This window comes from Nanorana parkeri, unplaced genomic scaffold (genome assembly GCF_000935625.1).
Source record: "Nanorana parkeri isolate BGI_ZX_2015 unplaced genomic scaffold, ASM93562v1 scaffold342, whole genome shotgun sequence".
Lineage (NCBI taxonomy): Eukaryota > Metazoa > Chordata > Amphibia > Anura > Dicroglossidae > Nanorana > Nanorana parkeri.
The window spans coordinates 1,145,630-1,163,818 of NW_017306610.1; the positions used below are offsets into that span (position 1 = coordinate 1,145,630).

Here is an 18,189-nt window from a genome sequence, read left to right on the forward strand (position 1 = left end):
ATTCACAAAAATGGCTATAAATACTCTTTAAGGGCACACTCAAATCCTTTTCTCAGGTGCTTAAGATGCTAGGCTGGCATTAATTACTACCCCCGCATAAACAGATAAGAGAGAAGACACTGGGAGAGTGACCTAATTTTGACTTTGTTTGGAAATTCAACATTCACATAATGCATGCTATTTATCTTAAGCCAATTGCAGGCAAGAGAAGGGGAAGAGCAGGGGATGGGATGGGGGACCAATAAGCTTATACCACAAACTATTTACTGTATGTGCGGACAGAAAGAACAATGCAATTATCTCCTCTTCCCTTAAACAGTAAGTAGGCAAAGCCTTTATAGGACATGTTTTCAAAGCAAAACAACATTTTGTAGGTCACACAATCCCTAATTTTGCTCCTATTTATACTGAATTTCAAAAGCATTTTTTCCCAAACCATCTGATTTATAAACACCATGACCTGATTTTGTCGAATGTGTTTGTATTCTCTTTTTAACATAGTTTCATGAACCAGATAAATCATGAAGTAAAGATGCATAAAAACGTTAAATTCAAAATGTAAACGTTCAGTCATTTGCATTCATTTTTATGAACATACAAAAGGAAATAATGACGTGAAAATTACTGTAACTCATAGTACCCAAATTTCCTCCTTCAATAGCTTCAATGAGACAGAATAACAAAATGAATAATGAACAGTTACCTAAAACATAATAGTCGTTCCTAGCAAATTCCACATATTGCTTTATTGCACCTGATTCCACCTTTTACAGCCAAAATTGGCATAATAATACCCAATTTGTATTTATTACGCGTTTCCATTTACATAGCACAGCAAAACAATAAAATTGCTGCTTACAATTTACTTGCTTTTTTCAGAAAACTCCAAAACCACATTTTCCTCAGCTATGCAAGGGGACTGGAGAGTTAAAGTAGTATTAAACTCTTTAAACTCTTCTTCAATAACTAATCCAGATCAAACAAATATACATTGCCCAGCAAAGTATTTCTTTACAGTTTTACCCAAGCACTTAGATTTGTCATGTTTCCGACAACTGGCTGCAACTTTCAGTGCAGCTTCCCGAACTTCCTGTCCAGTACAAGATCACAAGGGACAGCACAGACCCCAGCAGCTGTCCATCTACTAGCTTGGAGAAAGAAAGAGCAGAGAGTAGAGGGAAGGGGAGAGGCTTGCCTTGCTGTGTCTGTAGAGACACAGACAGGTAACCAGCACACACACAAGGACCCTCCATAGGACCCTGCAAGGGAAAGGAGCCACCGTAAAACAATACATCAGGGGAGCAGCTGATTCTACAGGAAGCTTAAAAATCAATGAGCAGCATCAATTGCAAGTGATTTAATCAGCCTTTGAAGTAGCTTAGAAACCTTTTGACTTGAATACCACTTTAACCCCTTCATGACGGAAGACTACACTGTGCATCCCGCCACGAAGTGCCCAATTGACTGCTCACGTACACTGTACGTGATCAGCTATTTGGGCCTCTGTAACGCTGGTAACCGATGAGAATCAGCGGTTTCCATTCATTAATGGATGCCCCAGTATTGAGGAATCCATTAATGAAAGAATTGAGCTTTTTCAGACACCCGATCCCTTTCAGGAAATGGGTGTCTGACAGTGAGAGCAGAGCTGCATTTACTACTCTCACTGACAGCTGGTATAGATGGGAAAATCCAGATGAATAACTGCTATTTTTCTCTCTAAACTTTCAGCAATAAAAACATTTAGATACATGTTTTTATTGCTAATACAATGTTGCAGGTTTTCTGATCATTGTTGGAACGATCAGAAAACCTTTAGGGCAGTTCACACCAAGCGCGTTCCAGGAGCAGAGCAGTTACAGACCGGGTCAAAACTGCGTCCAATGTATTCCAATGGTATTTTGGGCTCTAGTTCACACCGCAGCGTTCAGTTCCAGAGCATGTAAAAAAAACTGCAGCAAGCCCTATTTTACCTGCTCTGGAACGCATGCAAACGCACCGGAACGCACTGAAAGTCCATTTTAAACAACAACAAAAACATGAGTTGATTACCTGATAACTCTGTTTCCAGGAATCTTCCAGGACAAATATATATATATTAGCTTTTTTTTTTTTAAATGCAGCAAAACACACTGCAGTGCGTGTGCAGAAATTCATGCAGATCTGGTCTGCATTTGGTGTGAACAAGTCCTTAGTGACATCTGATCCTGAAATGCTGCAGAATCAGTGTCACTAAGGTCATTATTGGCTGTTTTTACGTTTTGAAGCAGGCTAATAACCAAAAAATCCATGATACCCAAGACCACACTTATCTTTGATTGATCACACCATCCAGATACTCACCTTAAAACCTTTTGATTGAGTACCCCTGTAGCATTGACAGCGACTTCACCATCCCGCAAGTAGACAGTCAAATTCTCTACAAGTGCATCTTTAAAGGTTGCAGGTAACCATGCTCAAATGGTAACTGGCATCCCATACAATGCAAGTCTTTGCAATCTTACTTTTTATATGCATATGTTGTGTTTTTTTTTAAATTACTACACCATAAAGGGCTCCCCTAATTTTCTCTGATTTATTTTCTAATAATGCCCATGCACACACAGTAGCGTGCACATGCCTGTTCTTGGTGCCAGGGGGGCTATTTAAAGATGGCTCCTGCATATGCACATTACCAATCCAGCATGTTTCTGGCCTGGCTTCAGCTTCTCACACCATTACTGCCTGATTTGCTATCAGCACCATCATCTCCGGTGTGTCAAGCACTCGTATCAACCACAGGCACTCGTGCCCTTCTGTCTGTTCAGCTGCTATCTCATCTCCAGTGGGGGTCAGACAAGAGCGGCAAAGGAAGTCCTTCCTCGTCACTTCAGGCTCACACCAAGGTACGTGACACTGTTGATTCCACAGGCTTATGTCACACATCAGCGGCAGCACCGGCATGTACACAAACTCCTGTCTGCTATAGCAGTTGAAAGTTTATTGACAATTTTTCTCCCAACTGCTGGCTTTCTAGTGGCAGTGTCCCAGGCTCATCGGTCACTCCTGAGACCAACATGGCAGGTGTCAGGACTGCTTTCAGAAAATATAAAAATGTTTTGGGGTTTTAAGTATTCTTCAGGCCCAAAATGTGCATTTTAAGGCGTGTACAAAATGGCTCTGGCAGTAAAAGTGTTGAACCTGTCTCTGTGCAAGATATCAGTTATACAGAATCAGGTAGAAAGCAAACAATGAACAATGTACTCTTTAGAAAATCCAATTTGCTTTGTGCCACCAGTGTAATGGGCATGCCATGTATTACATTTTACTTGTAAAATAAAGATTTTATATAAGAAAAATAAAACATTTAAAAAAACAATAAACCTTTTGAAATTGTCAAATAAAACTGATCCCATACCATTATAGTTTTTACCTTTTAATGGATGTTCTTCAATACGTTTTACCAGCAGGTAAGTGTATACCATTACTGGAGCGGTCAGTCCAGAGAAAACTAGAAAGCAGTGGGATATGCAGACCCTGGGGAACAAGCCCAGAACAGACAATGTGGGCTTTTTTTTAAAATCAATTATAACAAGCTTTCACATCAAAAGTGTTGGCATTGGGTGCAGTGATTTACAAACATCTTCCAGCAGTGATCAGCAACTCTAACCCTACATACCTGCCCATTCAAGAGAACAAGAAATGGTTGGATCTTTTGTTGCAACTGATAGCATATCTCTGCCACTGCCTGTGACAGGCACCATGTCGGACACCTATCCAGTGCACAGCTGTGAAGAAGACAAGCTGGAGAGACTGAGCTGTCACATATCACTCACTGTGACCTTCTGCTCTACAAATAATTTCTGCCTGCATTTCCCCTTTTCAAATGTGTGAACCCTCAACACTTATTTGCATGAATATCCATGCTTTCTGCCCTGTGTTTTGCCTCTAGTTCTAATCCATATGGGACATGGAGAGGAAGGTCTTGTTATCTGAATGTTGTTTATTCATGAATAATTCAGTGACTCTTTAGAATCAGAAATGATCACTTCCAAAGTTTACTTGCATATTACAAACACTATAAAGAAAGCATCAAAGAAAGCCCTTGCTACAGCAGTATTACAGATTAAAACCAAGAACTTCGTACCAGGCATAAATATGCAATAAATACACTATGAATAGATAATGCCTGACGGTTGGTTTTAGAAACACTGCTCGACGGAGAATCTAACATTTCTTTCAATTTTGATTCTGCATCATAAACAGAATCATGCCTATGACCCCAAACCTTCTGGCCTTGCTGTAGACGGTAGCCATTAGACAGTGATATTCTGACAAGTGCGGCATACTTTTTGGAGGAACACTTGTACAGACAGTCCATGGAAGTAAGAACAATTGCAGTTTTTATTAAAAGATTTTATAGTGTAGTATTTGGTCTTAGATAGTTTGTGGTTAAGATTTTAGGTAAATAGTCACTCTTGATTTTTATTTTTTTTTGTCATGGAACACATGATGCATGGCATTGTCACTTGTATAAACTATGGGCTTCAAAAATATAAATGTCACTGGTGCCAATAAAAAGAAAAAAAGAGGAAAAAAAGCTTCAAACACCCCAACACATTAACCTACCAATACAAAATAAATATATAAAACCCATGAATAATGACATAAGGATCCTTTGTATAATCTGCCCTCATATTTTAAAGCTTTATTAGGCTTATTTGAAACAAACAATGTTCAACATGTAGTAAATTTTACAAACTAAGCAAACCTTTTTTCATTGTGTTTACAGTTCAAGGCAGAAGGCTGGTGAAATCTAATCGGTTGCTGTAGATTGCTGCTCTTTGTCCTGACATAATAAGACTGGATGTACACTTTAAATGAAAAGACCAGCTTTAAAAAAAGCAATGTTATGTAGCCTACATTTTAAACAGTCTATAATAAGATGTGTGGCAAAATAAATATGAACGGCTAATATCAAGAATATTCAAAGTTTACAACACAATTCTAAATTCATTTGAGCAATGCGTCACCAAATAACAGAGCCACATATGGGAAATGCACATTAAACTAACACAGCTGTGAGTAAAGCAAGGTATCACATGAGTTGGTATATTGGAGTACCACAACTCTATCTACAACAGTCAGTTATCGGTCATTCTAAACACTGTGATTTAGTTACAGACGCCTATTTTTTTAAAACATAGGTTAAAAAATATTTTTAAACACTGGCAAATATAGGCTACATAAAATGAAAAATTTTCATTTCTGGCAGTACTTAGTCATCTACAGATAAATAATAGTAGTTACTAGCAATCACCTGATTTAAAGGGGGTGATCAACCCTCTAAAAGCTGAATAATCAGAAGGTTGATTAAAGCATTGGTAAAAGCAGACATCTTTATAATGGGTTACCACCACAGACATATAGTGTCGGGCAAATTCTGATACCCTGTAAGAGAGCTGAAATGCATCCCATTCAAAACAGAACAACTCATTTGTTTGCAACCACACTACATGCAGCAGGTGACCTGGAAATAACAGATACAATTGTAGTGGCCTGAGGAAACCTTAAATTGTTAAAGTTTGATACCTGAATAAAATCCTAAGGGGCAAAAGAATGTAAACAAAAGAGACAATCACTAAGGCGTAGAAGAAAAATGAAATTCAAATCTTCAGATTTAAATGGCCTGGGAACATACAGATTGCTGTAGTTGGGAAAACACAGTTTACAAAAAAAGAAAGAAAAGTATCTGAAATGCGACATGAACATCTAAAAAACAGGTTTCCAAGGAATCAGAGTTCTCCATTCTTTTTGCCAAAATGTTCCAGCGCTTGAAAACCAAAAAAAATTTGTGTCAAATTTACTCAGGATATACCTTGTTTCTCAGTACGTCCAAAGTCAATTTACTAAGCTGCACCAGCAGCACTCAGTCTTGTTTTCCTTCACGCCACTGTTTGGAGCCTTCATTCCATGCCACATATACAAACAAGGCCAAAACTGCGTGCACAGCAATGACGGCCACTATTGCGGCATAGAAATAACTGTCCCTGTTTGACATACCATATGCACCTATAAAACAAAGTAGGAAGATAAGCATTAGCACAATAGTAGAATTTGCATCTGGATGTCATTACATTAATTAACCGCCCTTCGCCTAATATCCAAGTCTTGGTTCGTTTGTGGGGTTGCATGAATCAAATATAAAAGAAATAGCCATTTTTCTTTGAACTGTATTCCTTTAATGAAAGTCTGTAAGGAAACAAATCACAGGCTGCCTTTCCGGACCTCTTCTGAAAATTAAAGTTGCCTGGACATCACACTGAATACTTTAGGGCCTGGTTCACACCTCAGCGTTTTACAGCGCGTTCCTACGCTCTGTAAAACGCTCAACATGTGAAAAACCAATGATTGCCTATGGGCATGGTTCCCACCTGGGCGTTTTACAGCGCGTAGGAACGCGCTGCAAAACGCCCTACGCCCAAAGAAGTACAGGAGCTTCTTTGGGGGGTATTTGCCACGCGTATCCATTGGGATACAGCCAGGTAGCCCTCGAAATCACGCTAAAAACATGCGGCACGAAACGCGCATATTCGATACGCCTAGGTGTGAACCCAGCCTTAGTTCCTGAAATATATGCAGATAAGGACTCTTCACTGACTTTCCTAATCTGCATACTTGTTCCAGGTCAGTAAGTGAAAAAGCACTGCAGATAGTGGGTAAGCATAACAGTCGGCAACTTACATTTTCAAAGAAGGCCAGCAATGACAGCATTTCTTTCATGACAGGTTTAATATTAAATGGCTTGTGTTGGAAAAGCACAGAAAGCCACTTAAAAAGGAGAACTATAGGGTGAGTGAATTACACTCCTCCTCATAGTTAGAGCCGACGTGTGACAATGAAACTGTCACACGTCGCCTCTATTGATCGGAAAGTGAGCGAAAACATATCGCCGATCCGCTCACTTCCCGATCATCTCCATGCAGAGAACGGTGTCAGTCACCGGTCCCAACAGGGATTTCCCCTCCCCTCTTTGATCCTCCAGCACTGACTGGAGGGACGGATGGGGGAGGGGGTGGGCATAGCTGGCTCTGCTTCTAGAGAGGCAGAGCCCGCTGTCAATTAGCCAGCTGGGTGGATCTCAACAGTATTGTCAGGATTTATCCTGGCTGTGGCGGTCTCAGTATATAGCGGCGCAATAGCCCGCTATATGCTGAGTTTTGGGTCAGCGGAGGAGGTTAGTATAGGTCCTCCCGTGACCCAAAAGAGAACTATGGAGGAAAAAAGAAAAAACTTGCCCCATAGTTCTCCTTTACTATTTAAATGTATAACTGTGCATTCAAAGCAATCACTGCAATAATGGAGGAACCACCTCAGTTTGAGAAACCTATTACTGTGAAGGCCTTGACCTAAAGACCAGTGAAAAGTGTGACGATGAGAAGAAAACTCTTCATGTCCCATGCTCCCTGTACATAAATAAGGTATATGTGATTTAGCTACAACACAAGCTCTGTTCAGTAGTTATTTTCAGTAACAGGTTTACCTTTTTATTTCATGTTCTTGTCTATGTCCTTGTGTCCTGTCTACCAACCCTAAAAGGTGCACTCACACCAAAAACGGAAGCAAATCGCAAGTCAACGGAGGGTCCATTGACCTGCAAATGTACCTTCTGATCAATTGCATTGCGTTACATTTTTCAACGGATGGGCACCGAAAAATGAATGGGTGTGAATGGGGCTAGTTCACACGGGTCTGCTACATTGTGCTGAAAAAAAAAAAGTAGTGCATGTTCTACTTTTCAGGGCAACGTAATGGAGTCGCGTGAACTAGCCCCATTCATTTTTTGGTGCCCAACATATTGTAACACAAAGGATCCGGTGTGAATGGGTCCGAAGATTGATAATTTGTGATTAAGAACCGTTAAAGTTATTCATACAATGTCTTCCGGACTATGGTTTTCCCTACTTAGATCTGTGGCATTTACTGCCACAACATTCTTTAAGTGTAAAATGCTATGTTAATATTTTTCTATTGTATGTGACATCAATATTGTCTGATAAAATATACCCGAGATAGTAATAAAAAATATAAACAACAACTGACAATCCACCATTTGGCTATGGGAACCACAACACTCGCATCTTCTTCGGTAAGGTTACAGATGTAGGATGACAGCCCCAGTCCACATGAAATTAGTGTTACAACATGAGATTACTGTGACTGACAAATCTCTAGTTTCTTTGATGTCTGTTCATAAATTAATAAAGTATCCAGCACTGTTTCATTGACATGAAAGAACATCCTGAGGGGATCTGATTATAGACTGATTTTAATGAACATACTGACCTTCGAATACATAAACCTTGGAGGAGAAGTAAAGGCCGATAGGAAGCATGATCATTAAGATGGTAAAAAAGAGTAATGTCTTCAAGGTAGAAAGTAAGGAGCCTTCATTTCTGTAACGGAAAGAACAAGAACAACGAATTAATACTATCACGATTATTAAAGCAAACCGGAAATAAAAGAAATACTAAGGGTGCTGTTCCTAACCACCTTTTTAAAATTCCAGTTATCTGGCTGATCAGATGACTTCAAGACTTTGTGTTTCAGTGACCACCTTTTAAACATCAGCAAGCACTCACCAAAGGATGTTACTTGTTGAAGTGAGATGCAGCACTGACTAATGTTGCCTCTGAGTTAGGGCTGCAACCAACTACTCGATTAATCGATAATGAGGATAGTGGTAGATTAGTCAGTGTGATTCCCCTGACTGCTCATAAATGGTTGAGATAAGTTTTTAGTCACACATGCAGTGCATTGTTTTCAAGGAGTCATCTGACTATTCGGACTTGCACTTTAAGGGCTTGTTCACACTAGAGCTGCAGCTATTATTTTCATAATCGATTAGTTAGCCGATTATTAACTTCGATTAAATCGGATAAAAAAAAAAAAAGAAGCCATTTATTTAAAATAAAATACACAAATGCAGCGTTACAGACAAAGTTTAATTCAGAATAACGGAATGCACATTTTGTGAAATCGTACTGGACTGGAATGCAGGGCATTACCGCGCATTCCAGTGCAGGCGATCACACTGAACGGGAGGTGCATTTGGGATCCATTTAAATTAATGGCACTGCAACACACCTGGAGCAAAATTTGTCAGGCCAAAACTGAAAATGATAAATGTATATATTTTTTTTTTTAAAGAGATGTATTATATTAGACATTTTAGTTTAATTTTAATTTAAAATAATATGAATTGTAAAACTCTAAGCCGATATAATAAAATAGCCAAACTTTTATTTAAAATAACATACCATAATATTTAAAATAACACCAAAAAAATGATTTCTATTTTTTGATTTTAGTTTATTAAAAACTTTATTTTTTTTGTTTGCATTTTTAATTATTTATTTCACTTTTTACATTTTAGTTTATTAAACTTTATTTGTTTTACTTTATTGCTGGGAACAATAGCCAACCTGCTATTGGCTATTTCAAATTGCAATAACCAATAGTAGGCTGGCACCTGCCCACTGTCAATCAACAGAGGAGGGACCTGAAGGAGACAGTTCTCCATCAGGTCCTCTTCTGCTGATTGACAGCAGACAGTGGGCGGGCACAATAGCTAGCCTGTTATTGGCTATTGCATTTGAAAATATCGAATAGCAGGATGGGTATAGCTCCCAGCTTCTAGCTGCAGTGGAGGCATGGGGACGGGGTAGCGGAGGGGCGCTCGGTTACAGGCAGAGCGGTCAGGTGAGCAGAGGAACGGGCCGGGGCAGAAAAAGGACCTGGGTAGCAGCTGAAGTACCAGGGGCAGCTGCGGGGGTACATGGGGTGGGGTGTTCCAGTCTCTCTTTCACGCTGATGCCGGCTACAGTAGTCTGTGCCCCCGCTGCCTCTGCCGATACAGGCAGGGAGAGCAGCAGGGATTAAAAGGGACACAGACCGCTGCAGCCAACACCAGCGGGGAGGAGAGCAGCATCAACTAATCGATGATGAGACTCGTTGCTAACGTTTCTCATCATCGATTATAAATCGATTAGGTGTTGCAGCTCTAGTTCACACCATAAACCGTGCGTTCCAGAGCGGTCAGCTGCTAGCACTATTTTTCAGATGGTACTGGAACTGCAGGCATTGTTTTGCCACACGTTCTGGTGCAGATGGGGGTGTGTAACTATTGACTTCAATGCACTGCCACTCCCACCCCTGAACAACGGAATGCTTTACAGTGCATTCCAGCAGCTGACCGCTCTGGAACACACTGTTTATGGTGTGAACAAGCCGTGAGAAGGAACAGTAACGCACAACCACTGGACAGCAATGCAAAGCAGGAAGCAGAACAAAAGTATGTACACTGTTTCCCCGAAAATAAGACCTACCCTGAAAGTAAGACCTAGCACTATTTTTCAAGATTCCTGTAACATAAGATCTAGTTTGGTGGTAGCATGTGAGGGGGAACTTGAAGAGCAGGAGAGATGGTATCAGCCTGCAGGGAAATACTGTATTAAGGGGGTGACTCCCTCAGGCCAGCGCAGTGACAGGGAGCACTCCAATACCATACTTCACCAACTGCTGTCCCCCTGAAGGCACTGCTTAATGTGATGGTACTGTACTTTACTGTAATGTGTACCGCGCTGTCCAATGTCTGATGTCCCCACTGCTGCACCGCTGGTACCACTGTCCCTGATGGCAAAGGAAGCTGGCGCTGTAGAAAGCAAGGCTGCGGAGGGAGCAGAGCCGCATTAGCCGATACTTGCTCTATAGCGCCAGTACTGCGACAGGCGGAGTGATACCAGATAACTTTGGATTGTTGTACATAAGACATCCCCCTGAAAATATGACCTAGTGTGTTTTTTTGGGGCAAAAAAAAATATAAAACACAGTCTCTTATTTTCGGGGAAACACGGTAGTATGTAGTGAGAAAATATGCTGCCAAGTACTTATTCACAAACTATATAATTATTATTATACAGGATTTATATAGCGCCAACAGTTTGCTCAGCGCTTTACAATATAAGACATTGCAATCTCAATACAATTCAAGACAAGACGGTAAGGAGGGTCCTGCCCCTGAGGGCTTACAATCTAAAAAGGGAGGGAGAAGTGATACATGGGGAGGAAGCTGTGTGGGGATGAATTGTTTGAGAAAGTGATATTTCAGTGGTTAGTTAGAGATGAGATAGGCTTCCCTGAAGAGATGAGTCTTAAGGGATCGCCTAAAGGCAGTTAGAGTGGGAGATAGTTGGACAGGTTGGGGTAAAGAGTTCCAGAGGATGGGAGAGACTCTGTAGGAGTCCTGGAGGTGAGCATGGGAGGAGTTGATGAGGGAGCTGGAAAGCAGGAGGTCTTTTGTTTTTCATTCACCCCATAATTTCCCTTTAATTTGCCAATGCATTTACATCTACAATTCAGCAATACTCTGCGCATGATTTGTGTAAATAAATACTTGTTAAAAGACTGTGCTAAGAAAATATTCAAGCCACAATTGCTGAACTATCCTTCTGCAATTAGAACCATATAGCTAAAAAAGTTCAGCCAGAAGTTTCAATACTTCCAACTTCAAAAATGTCAATCAATTCTCAAGCCTGTGTTTTAGGTCCTATTCAGATCTTGGCATCCTGGGGTGTTGTGTTACTGCATGTATGTTAATGCACTTTATTTGTGCATTAACATGTGCTGCATTAAGCTAGCCCAATCAAACCAATGGGCAGTCAACGCATATAAAAAGCCCAGTCATGCTAATGAACGTAACATGCCTATTTCTGCACTGCAAAGGTGTGAATGTGCTGGTGACACATAAAAATGTCTAGGGCTGCAACAATTAATCGACTAGGTCGATTATAACCGATGATTGATAAATTGTCAATGTTTTCAATCATCGATTAATCAGCTTTCAATTAGTTGGCCCTGTTCACAGCTCCACACACGCCGTGCGCCGCACCTCCTCTCCGCCTCACGCTCGCTGCTGCCAGACACGCCCGCATCCACGCTCCACATGCCGCACCTCCTCTCCACTGCCAGACCCACCCGCCCGCATCCACATGCCGCACCTCGGGGACGCGGGGAGAAGAAGTAAGGAGGAGCAGGCGTGAGGGGATGGCAGCCGCCGACAGACAGGCCCGATCTCAGAAACAAGTTGCTGGAAGACTGCTAATCCATACCCCTTTTCCACCACCGCACCCCCGTTCCATCACTGCATCCCTGCACCCCTGTTCCACCACTGCATCCCTGCACCCCTATTCCAACACTGCACCCCCATACACCTGGTCCACACTGCACCCCCATACACCTATTCCACCACTGCCTCTCCACACAGCTGTTCCACACTGACACCTGGTCCACACTGCACCCCCATACACCTGGTCCACACTGCACCCCCATACACCTATTCCACCACTGCCTCTCCACACAGCTGTTCCACACTGACACCTGGTCCACACTGCACCCCCATACACCTGGTCCACACTGCACCCCCATACACCTATTCCACCACTGCCTCTCCACACAGCTGTTCCACACTGACACCTGGTCCACACTGCACCCCCATACACCTGGTCCACACTGCACCCCCATACACCTATTCCACCACTGCCTCTCCACACAGCTGTTCCACACTGACACCTATTCCACCACTATATCCCCGCACACCTGTTCCACACTGCAGCTCCGTCCACCACTGGCTTCAGAAGGTGGGCCCTCGATTGTCGGCGGGCCAGCGACGAGTGAGGGAGATCGCGTCGAGGAGTAGAGCAGCGGCGTGCGCGGCTTCAGCGTCCTGTGCGGTGGGCGTGGCTTACGCGGCCTGTGCCGTGGGCACGGCGGCCGCAGCGGGAGCAGCGGGTGACGTGTGGCTCAGGCCGCATGTGGAGCCCGGAACAGCCCCGAACAGGCAAATCAATCGATAGCCGACGAATCGACGATCGAAAACGTTGCCAGCGTTTTCAATCGTCCATTTTAATCGACTAAATCGATTAACTGTTGCAGCTCTAGATTTGTAGTCCTCTATAGCTGATGGTACGATGTGCTATACTGTAAACTATACAGAGCAATGTACCATCAGCTATAGAGGACTACAAATCCCAGCAATACATTATACACTGTATGTATAATGTGCTATTGCTGGCATTTGTTGTATTTCTATATAACTAGTGGTATTCTGCATTGTGCTGTATAATGTACCATTGCTGAGATTTGTAGTCCTCTATAGCCGGTGCCATTCTGCATTGATTGCTGTATAATTTTACAGTTTCCATCCACACTTTTTTTTTATTTTTATTTCCACCTTTTCAAGCTTGCTCCCATAATGGACTACAATCTCAATACAATCTAGTAGTCCATCACTGGAGCCATTTTTTTTTACCATGATTAACCGAACTCAATAATCGATTTCTAAAAATGTCCCAAAAGGAAAAAAGCATGCGCCATTTTTTGATAACAGTGCACTACAGTGCATGGTAATGTTAATCTGAAACGGTCTAAACTAGGACTTTTTTTTTTTTTTTAAACAAATCTTTCCATGAAAAGTGGGAAATAACCAGCTCATACACAACACATACTAGTTCCTGCAAGATTCTCCAAGCTGTTTACACCACAATATTATGAAGCAAGAGATTTAATGATGTGTTTATTGTATAAACATAGAGCTGGACAAGAACTGTCTAAACGACATTCCGGTTAGTTTTAAGTAGATTCTGCTTTTGTGATTTCAGAGGGCTCCATATCAGATTGAAGGAACATATTTACCAATCTGCTGCATACAAGTAGCTACAAAGACCCAAATGAGTGAAGACAACAACGCTGCATTACAGAGAGGCCAATTAATAAAACAAGCTGGAGCTACAAACATTTTCTGCCCTCATCAATATTATTATTCTGGGGAATAAAAACCGAAAAAGCATCTGGTTGATGTGGATGGTGAAAAAAAATGTTTTCACTACTGCAAAATGTTCATATTGCTATCTTACAGTGAATCTAAAAAGGTCCAAACATCGACCCAAAGTACTGCCAAGGCGATTTACCTTGTTTTAAATCGGCTCAGTTCACACCACCACATCCGAGTGGTGTGCACTGCAAAAAAAAAAAAAAAAAAGTACGGCATGTTATAACTGCATCACACTGCGCTGTGCCCAGAGAACTTAAAGGGTTGTAAAGGGTTGACAAGTTTTTCCATATATCTATGGCTAGCAAGCAGTAGATGTATGCAAAAACTTAAAAAAAAAAAAAAACCTTTTGAAACAGGGGATGGGGGGATTTGACTACTGCAGGGAGCACCAACTCCCTGGCACAACCCTCTCCTCTTCTGTCAGTCTCCAATTACTGTCTGTGCTGGCCTAGCTCCCCTGCCCCTCACCTTCCTATACAAAAACCTGTTTTATAGCAGTGGGGAGAGGAGTGAAGGGTAGTACTATAAAGGGTCACTGGAGTAACAGCTCTGAGCCTGTGGGGATGCTACATCACATACAAGATGGTGGCACCCAGCAGCAGCCCTTGGGGCTTTTGTGTTTGTACACAATGGAGACTTTTACATGTAAATAATATGAACACATTAAATATACATATAATCTTGTGGGATGATGATTGTTGTTGAAATGGTCTGGTGACAGGTCCTCTCTAAGTGGCTCAGCTCTGCCACACAGGGCCAGATGTACCTGTCTAGGAGAACACATGGCACTCAAGTAATCCCCACTTTCTCTAGGGACTGTCACTCCAGTCTTGCAGTCCCCGTGTGTGCCAAAAAAAGGGGCCTACTAAAAGGAATGACAGAATGGAATGCCCATAGACTTTGACAGGGGAAGAGAATGCCCATAGACTATAATGAAGCCAAACGGAATGCCCATAGACTATAATGGGAAGCAAAGTATCAGATAATTTGTAGGCAAATCTGAAAAAGATATCAATGTATCCTTTACCACAGATCTTCCCCGTGTACAGTAACATATTTTACAATTGAAATAACTTTGGATTTTTCCTAATTCCTATGGAATGACAAGGGTGAATGACACCAAGAATGCCCATAGAGTATAATGAGAAGAAAGATGGGCCTTGGAGTCGAGAACCATATGACACATCAAATAAATCTTTAGCAGGCATACTCTCCAAGCACAGTAGCATTGATCTAAATTGAGATTAGGTGGGATTATCATTATTTTCTATGGAATGACAAGTGTGAATGACACCAAGAATGCCCATAGACTATAATGGGAAGCAAAGTATCAGATAATTTGTAGGCAAATCTGAAAAAGATATCAATTTATCCTTTACCACAGATATTCCCCGTCTATAGTAACATCTTTTACAATTGAAATAATTTTGGATTTTTCCTGTTTTCTATGGAATGACAGGTGAATAGCACAATGGAATGCCCATAGAGTATAATGGGAAGAAAGATGGGCCTTGGAGACGAGAACCATATGATACATCAAATAAATCTTTAGCAGGCATACTCTCCAAGCACACAGCATTGATCTAAATTGAGATTGGGTGGGATTATCATTATTTTCTAGAGTGAATGACACTATGGGGTCTATAAGACTAATTGTGTCAGAATAAAGAAAAAGAAAGACACGGCAGTGTTTCTCTCCTGGGCGGCCGGGAGCGGTAGGCTCCCAGAGCGCCTGGGAGATTTTTGTTTTATTGGGGTGTTTTTTGACAGCAGCAGAGCCGCCGGACAATAGGAAACTATTGGGCGGAGCTAGCTGTCACTGCTAGCTCAGAAATGATAATCCCACCTAATCTCAAATTATATAAATGCTACTGTGCTTGGAGAGTATGCCTGCTAAAGATTTATTTGATGTGTCATATGGTTCTCGACTCCAAGGCCAATCTTTCTTCCCATTATACTCTATGGGCATTCTTGGTGTCATTCACCCTTGTCATTCCATAGAAAACAGGAAAAATTCAAAGTTATTTCAATTGTAAAAGATGTTACTGTACACGGGGAAGATCTGTGGTCAAGGATACATTGATATCTTTTTCAGATTTGCCTACAAATTATCTGATACTTTGCTTCCCATTATACTCTATGGGCATTCCGTTTGGCTTCATTATAGTCTATGGGCATTCTTGGTGTCATGCACACTTGTCATTCCATAGAAAATAATGATAATCCCACCTAATCTTAATTTAGATCAATGCTACTGTGCTTGGAGAGTATGCTTGCAAAAGATTTATTTGATGTGTCATATGGTTCTCGACTACAAGGCCCATCTTTCTTCCCATTATACTCTATGGGCATTCTTGGTGTCATTCACCCTTGTCATTCCATAGAAAACAGGAAAAATCCAAAGTTATTTCAATTGTAAAAGATGTTACTATACACGGGGAAGATCTGTGGTAAAGGATAAGTTGATATCTTTTTCAGATTTGCCTACAAAATATCTGATACTATGCTTCCCATTATAATCTATGGGCATTCCGTTTGGCTTCATTATAGTCTATGGGCATTCTCTTCCCCTGTCAAAGTCTATGGGCATTCCATTCTGTCATTCCTTTTAGTAGGCCCCCCAAAAAAGGACCAAAAATTAGTCACAATTGTTCGGACACTAGGTCCTTTCGGCTGACTCCAGCTTGTGAAGCAGAAGTGAGACAACCATACTCTATGCTGTTGTCAGAAGACATGCTGGATCCTGCTCCATGGATGGGAGAAGTGTGATGATAAGGAAGGTCAGCACTATGTATGCTGGGCTCACACTGACATCGTGCAGTAATGACAGCTGATCACACCTATTGTGCACTAAGTGTATGAAAAGACACATGATGTAGACTAAGGGGCTGTGGAGGGACGTGTGCCCCGTACAGAAGAGACATTCCCCGTGCACCATAGACACGATCTTACCCACCCCCGCCTCGCCATATAATAAACCACATGGTAATAGCTCCACTTACTGCCTAAAGTCCGGCGGAGGCAAGCTGGCTGCATTCAGAGCTGCTTTGTCCAATCTCTCCATACTGCCCAGGCCTACTGACAACTTCACTTCCTGGCTACACGACGTCATGTGATCTTTGTCATGTGATCGAGGGGCGTGTGCTGGGCGGGGCTTGTGCGGAGTGCTGCTGCTGATTCTAGGAGTTGTGTGTAATGGATTGTAAAGTTGGGTTGCAGCGTGTGGGGTGTTGTGTCGAATTCTGTTCCCCCATCAATGTTAGTTCCCTTTGTCACTCGGCTATTTCCATAACCGCTCCTCCTCCCTTCAGCAGCATCTGAATGTCCATAGCCCCGTCTCTCTGCCGCCTCTCTCGAAGCTCCGGTTTGATGTCAGATAGAGACGACAGTCGGCTGTACTTGTGCGATGTGATCGCTGAGAGCTCTGCACGATGTATATCACTTGTAAATCGTCTATCCCTCCACAGTCTTTCTTATGCTGGCCGCGATCTGCTCTATATCCTCTTCTATTCTCCCGAGGATAAAAAATAGGATTAAAAATAATCCTATTTTTATAAAGTTTTGTCATTTTCTGGTCATATAAATTCCATACCGCTCATAATCCGCTAATCATAGTCCGCACCACTCATCATAATTCGCACCGCTCATCATAGTCAGCACCGCTTATCATAGTCCGCACCGCTCATCATAATGCGCACCGCTCATCATAATCCGCACCGCTCAACATAGTCTGCACCGCTCAACATAATCAGCACCGCTCATCATAGTCCGCACCGCTCATCATAGTCCGCACCGCTCATCATAATACGCACCGCTCATCATAATCCGCACCGCTCATCATAATCCTCACGGCTCACAAAGTCCGCACCGCTCATCATAATACTCACCGCTCACATAGTCCGCACCGCTCATCATAATCCTCACTGATAAATGTATTTACCTGTTGCTGACAGGTACATAAATCTGTTGCAGGTAGGGCCCGATTTACTCTCCCTGCCGACCCAAGGCCAGGTTCCGTGATACGCCCACCCCTGCGCCGCGCCAACCCCCCCTCCCCCTTTCCATCAAAGGAGAATGGCAACCAGATGGCAGGGCTGCGGGGTTAGTTTCAATTTTTTTTACTGTTTCTTTAGTTTTTAAAACTTTTTTCTCACTTTTAATTTTTTTATTTAATTATTTCTTATTGTTTTATTTTAATTTATTTTTTAATCAATTCATTTTTTTAGATGTTTATTTATCTTCTTTACTTTTTTACAATTTTTTTGTTTATTTTTTATAATTATTTTCTTATTTTTTACTTTCTAATCACCTTTTTATTT

The 18,189-nt window shown here is 41.8% G+C and overlaps 1 protein-coding gene across 2 annotated transcripts; it reads right to left on the reverse strand.

The window, feature by feature from the left end:
• Window positions 1-5,848: 5,848 nt before the first annotated feature.
• VMA21 (VMA21 vacuolar H+-ATPase homolog (S. cerevisiae)) lies at window positions 5,849-16,986 on the reverse strand. Of its 2 annotated transcripts, none has more exons than XM_018558487.1 (3): window positions 16,876-16,986; window positions 8,326-8,435; window positions 5,849-6,051 (listed from the first exon to the last, which is right to left on the reverse strand). In XM_018558487.1, exons 1-3 carry the CDS (start codon window positions 16,980-16,982, stop codon window positions 5,909-5,911), a joined length of 360 nt encoding a protein of 119 aa, XP_018413989.1. In that variant the 5' UTR covers window positions 16,983-16,986; the 3' UTR covers window positions 5,849-5,908. The 2 variants fall into 2 exon arrangements, with proteins under 2 accessions (XP_018413989.1, XP_018413988.1); XM_018558486.1 differs by having other exon boundaries at window positions 16,873-16,986.
• Between the last annotated feature and the right edge of the window lie 1,203 nt (window positions 16,987-18,189).